The 9,852-nt window shown below is 37.9% G+C and overlaps 1 protein-coding gene across 1 annotated transcript in view; it reads left to right on the top strand.

Annotated features, from left to right (window-relative positions):
• Nucleotides 1-9,852, top strand: part of MINDY4 (MINDY lysine 48 deubiquitinase 4) — a 105,394-nt gene that overhangs the window by 74,688 nt on the left and 20,854 nt on the right. The window contains exons 12-13 of the mRNA XM_026651996.1: nucleotides 5,296-5,359; nucleotides 8,080-8,241. Of these exons, the coding sequence (XP_026507781.1) occupies nucleotides 5,296-5,359; nucleotides 8,080-8,241 (226 nt within the window). The remainder of the gene's footprint in view (nucleotides 1-5,295; nucleotides 5,360-8,079; nucleotides 8,242-9,852) is intronic.

Here is a 9,852-nt window from a genome sequence, read left to right as displayed (position 1 = left end):
TCCCAGTCAAATCCGAAAAATTCAAACCCAACTTTTTTCAATTTCAAAAGCAACAAGTTCCATTAAAAAAAAAAAAAGAACAAAGAAACAACAACTAACTCAGAATATGTTGAAAACGAATCCTTGGGCTTTTATGAAACAGAACAGAGTGGAAAACGCTCTCAAATTTACCAAAGTTTCAGTTGATTTTCCCTCCCTTCAAGCTTTGATCAGTTATATTTGCTAAGCTTAAGTATCAACATCAATGTGGACAAATAGGTCGGTCTTGGTTTAGTATCTTTGTTTACTGTGTCAGGCTTTGATACAGAAGAGTTTGACATGGTAAATACAGAAAACTATCAATATACTTTGGAAAAATGAAGGCCTGAGTTGAACCTGCCTGGATCTGAATCAGTACCTACATGGAGTAAGTTGTATTAAATCAGAATACATTATATACTGTATAAAAACCTGACTGTCTTGTAATGGAACTACTCACATGCTTAAAGTTAAACACGTATTTGCTGAGCCAGGGCCCAAACAAGAAAAAACGGTGAGTTAAGCACAACACTGTGTCCTTGCTTTTATTGAGACGCATCATAATCTTCACAGTTTTTAAACATAGGTTTTTTCTGCCCTTTTTAAAACATCGGTTACCTTTGTAAAAGGACTTTCATACTGTGCAAATGTGAAACAAAATAGACCATTAATACAAAAAGCCATTCATCCGTCCTGTCATTCCTCATAGCTCCTTTATAATTATTTGAGATCTTTACATTCAAAGAGGAGTTTTTCTCCTTCTTAGCTCAAATTCTATTTCTGTAGTGGACTCCTAATTGTGTGTTTGTTAATGTAACAGTGTTGCCATGAAAATGGGTGTGATGTCATCAGTTTACTACTACAGCTTTACCACAGGATTAAGGAACCAGCACTAACTTAAACACACAACTTTTTTTTTTATAGCTAACAAACAGAAGGAAAATCTAAGCTAAATAATGAACAGTTTTATGCTTGTTTTGCTATGCCAGCGTTTTCCCCAGTAGTAAATGTATGCCTGGTTTTTGGATTTAGTGTGCAATTCTCAGCTGTTTTCCATTAAAGACAGGGCATGGATTTTCCTTTGAGCTTGCAGGTTCTTGCAATCAACAGATTGAGAACATAAACCGTTATGGAGCATTGTTTTTTTAACATGAGTGTAACTCATCTGATGGCCATCTGATTATTTCAAACCGTAGTATCCAGGATTCAAGTATTTTTGTTTCTTTACATTTTTTGAACTTGTACGTGTGCATTCTTAAAAACTGGATAGAAGCTGGATACATCTCACTAGAAATCCCCATTCCCACTACAGTTTCAGTTAAATATGGTTTTTTTTCTTTACTTTTCCTAAACTCTTGTGGGATTTGTTTGTATTTTCTATATCAGGAGTGGCTGCAATGTACTGGTGGGTTTAATAGGAGGGATGGATAGAAGTAGATGAATAGATACAATTAAGTTTTGGGGCAGATGGTAAGCTGATGTAAATTGTATTAGCTCCATTGATTTCAAAGAAGTATTGTCAATGGAGCAATGAGAATTTATAGCAGCTGAGGCTCTTACCCATAGAGTTTGTATAGCTCTTTGAGATTCATGGCACGGTAATGCTTATAATTCCAACAGGACTCAAGGTTAATATATAATAATACAGTTGAGCCCAGGCAAAATGAGATTAATTATATGTAATGATGATATCATTCTGTAATGTGTATTTTAACCGGTCCTGCCTCTAACAACAGCCTTCTGAGACAGTGTTGGAAAGTATCAGAAAAGTGCATACAGGCCACTGGATTTTTTTATAACTATAAAAGGGCTCCACTGAGGTATTTTTGTCATGAAGGGATTTCTCTAACTGATACAAAGCAAAAGAATTACACTGGGAACTTACCATCGCAAAAAAATGTTTTAAAATAATAATATGTGATGATAGAGATGGCTACAAATAATTGGGCATAAGGAGTGGAGTTTTAACATCAGCATTTGGGTTCCAAATGGAGCAAATGTGTTTCCGTAAATACAGTGCAAGCTGAAAATAGAAAATACATCTAGTAATGATAGTTCATCTGTAAGACCTTTGAGAACAATCTGGAAGCCCAAAGCTATCATTATGGCTTTATGCAAATAGGTCACCATTCAGGGCAGCACTTAAGAATGAACTTAACTTTAAGCACGTGCTTAAGTGCTTTCCTGAATCAGAACCTTGGTGTCTAACTGGACCATTTTCTTTACAGACTATTGCTTATGATCCAAACCCCATATCTACCTTGATTTTGTGTTTTCAGCCTCCAATCAAAATATTTTCTCCCACTCTACAGTAATACTTCCACCCTATTGTAACAGAGGAAAATACTGGTAATGTCACACCATGAAGATGCACAAGAGCCCTATAGGGTAATGAAAGGAGGCAATCCCCCCTTTTTAATGGCCTTGTACTTGAGCAGCATCTTTTCATTGACTTGAGACCCTCCTGACCTAGGGAATAGAGCCAGGAGACTTGGATTTTATACCCAGCTGAACCACTGATGCACTGTGTACCATTGGACAAAATTCTTAGTCCCTCAGCTTCCCCATCTTTAATTTAAGGATAATGATACTCACCCTGTAGAGTGCTTTAAGACGTAGGGCTTGTCTACACTGGCCTGCTAAATTGGCGCTGCTGTGATTGATTCAGTGGCATCGATTTAGCAGGTCTGGTGAAGACGCGATAAGTCGATGGGAGAGCGCTCTCCCATTGACTTCAGTACTCCACCTCCCCGAGAAGTGGAAGCTAAATTGGCGAGAGAGCATCTTCCATCAACATAGCACGGTGTAGACACCATATTAGGTCAAGATAAGCTACGTCGCTCAGGGTGGTGATTTTTTCACACCCCTGAGTGACGTAACTTACATCGATTTAGGCGGCAGTGTGGACCAGGACTTACAGATGGAAAATGCTATTGAAGTGGTATCATTAATAACAATAATTTATTTATTAAGGTTCTTTAGACAATTTATTACCAGGACATCAAAATTAATGGCCCTTTCACAAGCTGCATGTCTTCAACGTACTGCATTGCAAGCTGACAAAAATATACAATGCAATGTCATTACCTGTATTTATTTGCTGTCTATAAAGTGCCTAAAGTGTGCTAGGCCTGTCAAATACTACACCTCTTATTGTACTGTAAATAAACACTCTGGCTCGCATGCTAACTTCTTGGGAATGGGGAATTGTAGTGACAGTATGATTAATAATCGTTGTAAATCTTATAGCTATATGTTTGGTGGTTGTTTCCTCCCTAGCAGAAATGATTTGAAATGCAGATGTGTTTCTTCTTGAAAATCTGAGATACACCTCTAAAGTCCCATATTGTTTGCATCTACAGAAGCAATTAGAACTTCCTTCCATTGTCCTGCTTGTATGTCCCATCGCCCCTAGCTGACGTATATTGTATAGTCCGCTCATTTCGAACAAGGCTATGTCATTTTCAAGATGCAACTGTTTCTAAAACTGAGTGGCCAAAGTCCAAAGATTATTATCGTTCCGTCCATGCCTTGAAAGGTTGTAATCTTGTAATCTCTTTATACAAGACTTTTCCACACCACATACACAGTGTTCATGGATTCTTCTTAGCCCTTTTGATTCAGTACTAGTAACATTAGCTAGTATGGCACTTAGACATCACTGGAACTGGCTCTTGGATTGCCCTTCTCATTTATACACATGAAGTAGTGCACGGGTGAACCGCAACAGGTTCAGTTCAGATATAGTGATTCTAAGGACCTCTTCAGTCCTGAAAGCAGGCTGGAAATCTTAGAAGATTTACAGTACATCCTGCTTTTGGCACTACAAGTAATACCACAAGAGACATATCTCTGCACTATTTGGGACATAACCAGGAACTGCAGAGATGCCCCAACTTTTTTATTCTTGGAACCAAATTTTTGAACTGAAAATATGTGTTAAGTTCAAGTTTTGGATGAAATGTTAGGTTTAATCCTATTTTAACCACACCAAGTCAACCATAATATCTGTTCCATTATCACAGATATATTATACCACTATATATTTTTTTAAAACTGAAATGTAAGGGGTCCAAAGACAGGCAACAAAAATTGCTAGATGCATGGAAAGACTTACATATCAGGAGAGAGTGAAAAGATTAGGATTGTTCAGTTTAGAGAGGAGACAAATAAGAGGGAACATGCAACAGGTATATAAAACAATGAAATATATAGAGAAAGTCAGACAATCCCTTTACATTTTTACTAATACAAGAATAAGGGGAACCAATGTAATTGAAATCAGCACATTTAAAACTGAAAGAAGAAATACTTTTTAAGGCAGCACATAATCAGTGGAATTTATTGCCATAAACTTGTCATAGGGTCCAGTTGTTTGATTGGGTTCAGAAAAGGATCAGACATTTATATGTATAATAAGAATATTCACAATTACATTAGATAGAATAAAAAATATAAGGGATATAAACCCTCATGTCTCAGGGTATAAACCAACCACTAACTGATGGGATTTAGGAAAAAAACTTCCTCTTTGTGGAGGGTATTCCATAATTGTCTACTAGGATGTTTCTTGAATCTAGTATTGTATTGAATCTAGAGTATTGGAGTAGCTGGACCAGTGGCACGAAGCAATATGATGATTCTGATGTTTCTAAGAATAAAGGATCTCAGAATGGGGTTTTAAATTTGCACATTGTTCTTCCACGTTGTATATGGTGGATTCTACTGTGTACAGTGCATATACAGAATTGTCTGCAGTTAATGGACAAATCCCGTTGATAGCAATGAGAAATTTCCCTAGAGATCAAAGACAGACTAACCTGGTGGATGCACCTTTGTTAGTAATATCTATATTTCATATCTGAAACATTACATAAAATACAAAATCAAGTATGTTCCTAAAACAATCATCCTTGGAAGTAATTAATATATATGAAGAATACTTGCATATCTTCTTCTAACACTCTTTTTTTGCTCAATATTCATTTAAGCAAAACACTCAGTAGCTGTGCGTTTTGTAGCTTCAACTATTGTTGAAAACAGCGTCCCTTTCTCTTTACTGCTACAGTTTGCCACTTAATTGCTAATTTCTTGTAAATCAACTTATATCTGCTATGTCTTCAGCAGGCTTTAGGTAACTACATAAACAAGCATATTTTTTCATAGAGAAACGTACCCCAAAAAAATCCAAAAATTGAGCCATGTTTGCAACTTTCCAAACCTTAGAAATGTTAAATCCTCTGAAATTATGATTAAATCTTCCCAAACCTTTTTCAGGGTGCGCAATGATTTTGATGTGCTCACAAACCGACTGATTGGCACCCACGGATACTGCACACAAGTAAGTAGGGAAGGTGGGTGAGTGTTAAAAGACAGCACATGCAGAAAGCCAACATAATATGAACTATACTCCATGAAGAAACAACACTATTGATTTCACGTTCCTCGTGTGTTTTTCCCTTTGTCAAGTGTCTTCCTCCTTTTTTCTTTTATAAGACTTTTGTTTTCTCTTCTTTGTTCTGAGAGTCTCTTGCTTTCTGAATCTTCTCCTTAGCTGTCTGAAACAACATTTTTTTATTATTTGCTATTTTTCTAATTTTGCTTTGTTTTTCTAATTTTTTATTTTTGCAAGCTCAGTTGGGACCTAATCAAAAGCCTGATATAGTCAGTGGGCTTTTGATTGATATCTGAGTTGGGTTTCTGGTGCATCTTTCTTCCATCCCCATTTAATGCTCACTTGCTGGGTTCTTGGGGGTGGGGAGGAACCTAACAAATACCACTGAGTTGCCATGTAAGCATCAATGATGCAGGAAGCAGTGTTTGTTGCTCAGAAGTTAGTGTTCTTCCTTCCGAGTTAGTATCGAACTAATGCTGCCGGGCTGGTGGAGTTCCTGTCTTCCAATGAGAAATAAAATTGAGGTCCTGAAAATTTGTAATCATTAAATTGGCATGTCCTCATAAAAGAAGTAGTTGTAATCTTATGGCCATGGTCAAACTTAAACTCAAAACATTCTGTCTACAGTACCTAAATTCACCCTGCAGGAAAAAGGCATCATTCATTTCCTTTCCCAAACCCGTTGTGCAGTGTTGCTGTGTGCTGTTAAACATCTGCAGTGCTTCTTGTAAGAGGGGGCTGCACTTCCCTGGTGGACTAAGAGCTCCCTTTATGTAGTTTGTACATCAGTGCAAGTCTATAAAGCTCCTGGGGTCCTTCGGGATAAAAGCTGGCTATAAATATGTAAATGTATTATTGCTATCATAAATCTAGTCTAAACTGGCAATAGCTTAATTCTTTCTGCCTTCGAGCTATGGCAACTTGAATCTGTTTTCCTCAAAATTCTCTTCATATTTTGTTTTTTCTCTGTGGACCCTCACAATGTTGTGTGTTAATGCTCAGCCAATACCTTTCTGTGGCATAATCCGCTTCTGTATGTTGCTATGTGCCATTAGTGTCAGCGTGTTTTGTGGAGGTCTTATCCAAAGTGAGATGTGTGTGGTGTCCCACTCAGTTCCATAGGCTTTATACACCCCCCCCACTCTGACTCCAAGGACCGGCCAACAGTAATATTAGAGGGAACAAAATGAGCAGACTCGCAGATGTAGTGGGTAGGCCATAATGGGTGGCACAGGTGGCATCTGACTAAGCCCACCACTGATTATTGTAAGTAAGTGGCAGAGAAGGGTGTTTTGGAGTTGTACTGGGTGAATTTAATACATTGTTAAAGCATGGAAGGATGTTTTGTTCAGGCAACATTTGTTCTCATCTCTTTCATGAGAAAATGAACACATCCATATAACACTCGTTTCTTGGCCTTTCTTTATGAAAAAAATGTTAGGCATCTACCCTGACTGAATTTGAATTTCAGTGTGAATTGATTAACTTTTCTCCAGGGATAGCCACCCAATGACTTTATGAATGTTGGCTGTTTCAATTCACAGGACATGGGAGGAACACGTTCTTTGGTTTAGATACACATGGCATTTCGCCCTTTGAGATGTGCTTTGGGATTCAGGTTCCAAGAAGTCCAAACCATCAAAGCACAGCTCAGGTCAAACCCCTAATGGCTCAAGTCCTTGCCAGAGTCACAGTTTTCTGAGGCCCTTACTGTATTTTAAAGCTGTCCTTCCAGAGTGGATCCACCTCCTTGCAGTGTTCTCCAACATGATCTTCAATGGTAATACCATTGCAGTGAGAGGCCTGGGGTTCACACTGGCTTTCAAAGGCAGCAGTGATACGAGCCATATAGGTAGATACTGCATCTCCCTGCCTCCATGAAGGTAAATCCATCTCTGAGTGAGTCCAGGTTCTCAAACGTTAGTAAACCTTTTGGCAAATCAGATCAGATAGAAAAAATATGCCTATACACATGCAGAAATATCAGGAAGATACTATAAAATACTTGTTTACTCAACTCCTAGTTGACCATATCTTGATAATGTCTTCTGGTATTGCAATGTTTCTCAACCAGTGGGTTGCAGCCCCTCGAGGGGCTGGGTAATGAAAGTCAATTGGGGGTGGGGGTGTCATAAGTCAGCGAAAATTTTATTACAATCTAAAGCAAAGAAAATCACGCTCCTCCACTCCCTGCACCCGCTCACCCTTCAAGCTCAAGTATGCCAGCCTCTCAAAAAACATGTGCACATCGATTACATAGGCTTAGCATTAATGCTGATACATTTTTTTAGTCTTACTTTTACAATACATGTCAGGGCTAGTGAAATGATTGACTTAAAATAAGGGGGTGCCAACCAAGAAAGGTTGAGAATGGTATTGGATGTAAAGTTGTATTGGATGTAAACTGGCTTCCCTGCCCTAATCTCACTAGGCTTTTAAATCCAGTTGATGTTTCTTCATTGCACTTTGGGGTCGGAATCCTGAAGCACATCCTTTGAAAAGTCCACTGCTTAGCTGACGCCTTTATTCCAGATAAGGTTAACTCCCCACTTAAATAAAAGCTGTGGTGCAGCCTTAACTATGCTCACCTACCACAATGTGTTGTGTTGATTCTTAGTGAGCTGGCGAGATGTATAGTTGATGACTTTTTTTTATATTGTAAACAGGAACTTGTGAACTTGCTGCTGACTGGTAAGGCTGTGTCCAACGTGTTCAATGATGTAATAGAGCTGGACTCTGGAAATGGAAATATCACCGTTTTGAAAGGAATCACTAACCGCAGTGATATCGGCTTGCTGTCTCTTTTTGAGCACTATGATGTTTGCCAGGTATGTACCATTTGCTTTTGAGTTTAGTTAAAAAGGAAGGAATTTACAAATCTGAAACTTGACATGGACTGAACACTTGCAGTAAAACATTATATTTCACTTACTGTGTGATTGGACATTTGGGAGCCGTCCTGGATGAATCCGCTAGGTGATGCCACCATACAATTCTGCTACTACCACTAAAAATAACAGGGACATAGGACTGGAAGGGACCTCCTGGTTCACTGAGTCCAGTTCCCTGCTATTACAAGGAGCCCCATCATATAATCACATATATGAACTTATCAAGCTTAGGTTGTTTGTCCCCACTTCTCCTGCTGGGAGGCTGTGTCAGAACCCAGCTCCATTAATGGTTAGAAACCTTCTTCTAACCTTCATCCCAAATATATTCATGACCAGTCTATGCTGCTTTGTTCTTGTGCCAACTCTGTTGTTGATCTTAAATAGCTCTTTCCCTCCCTTGTGTTTACCTCCCTAATGTATTTGTAGAGAGGAATCAAATCTCATCTCAGTCCTCATTTTGCTAGACTAATAAAAGACAATGATAATACCTGGCAACATAAAGGGACATGTTTCAACATTTAATTTTGAAAATAATATTTTATTTACATTTAGAATGAAAATGCAAAATTAGATGGAAATTTAAAAAAAAACAGTCAGAGTAATTAACTGTTGGAACAATTTATGTACAGGTGTAGTGGATTATCCATCACTTGAAGTCATTAAATCGTGACTGTGTGTCTTTTTAAAAGATATGTTCTCTCACAGCCAGAAGTTATTGGGCTTGACTCTGGAATAGTGTTTGAAATTCTCTGGCCTGTGTTATAAAGGGGATCAGACTTGATGATCACAATGTTCCCTCTGGCCTTTTCAATTTAGGAATCTATGAAAAGACATCCATCAAGCAATAAGCTAATAATTTGTTTTAACTGATCGAATGCAAATAAATGTATCTGAAAACAAATCCTGACTTCAAATGTTTCCCATATGGCTGAAGTTAGTGGGATTTTCTTAACACTGATAAATTCTAGTGTTTCATAGTTGTAATGGAAAAAGAGTACTACAGTATTCAGGACTAAAACAATGTAGTCAAGAAAATATCCCAACATGATATTAATGTCCAAATTTGATGAATGCTGATCAAAACAAAGCAAGGAAAACATTTGCTGCATCTGGTTCATGCTTCTAGTCCTTCCTTAGTATTATTATAAGGAATGTATCACTTCCTTGGCTTGAACCTCAAAAAGATTAGCACCTCTTACAGATGTTTTCCATGCTCCAGAGTGAAAGATATGTTATATGTTTTGTAGCACAACATTAAGTGAGGTTAGTATAGATTATAACTCACCTACTTCTCCACTCCCCCCAAAAATTCTACGTTACCAAATCCCAAAACATCTGAAAACCAAACACCTTCAACTTATTCTCCAGATACTACACTTACGGAATGTGGCGCCTTCTATTAATATGCAGTTGCTTGGGAATTAGAAGCATGATCAGCAATATATTTTCCAAGTCAATTATTCTTACTCAGTTGCAGAAACCCCAGTAGACATAATTTCATTTTTTTGGTCTACACTAGTTCAGGCATCTGATGCAAACTTTATTACA

Source organism: Terrapene carolina, unplaced genomic scaffold (genome assembly GCF_002925995.2).
Source record: "Terrapene carolina triunguis isolate 2854851 unplaced genomic scaffold, T_m_triunguis-2.0 Scaffold111, whole genome shotgun sequence".
Classification (NCBI taxonomy): Eukaryota; Metazoa; Chordata; order Testudines; family Emydidae; genus Terrapene; species Terrapene triunguis.
The sequence above is the reverse complement of the archived record's forward strand: the minus strand, read 5'-3'. Positions and strand labels throughout refer to the sequence as shown.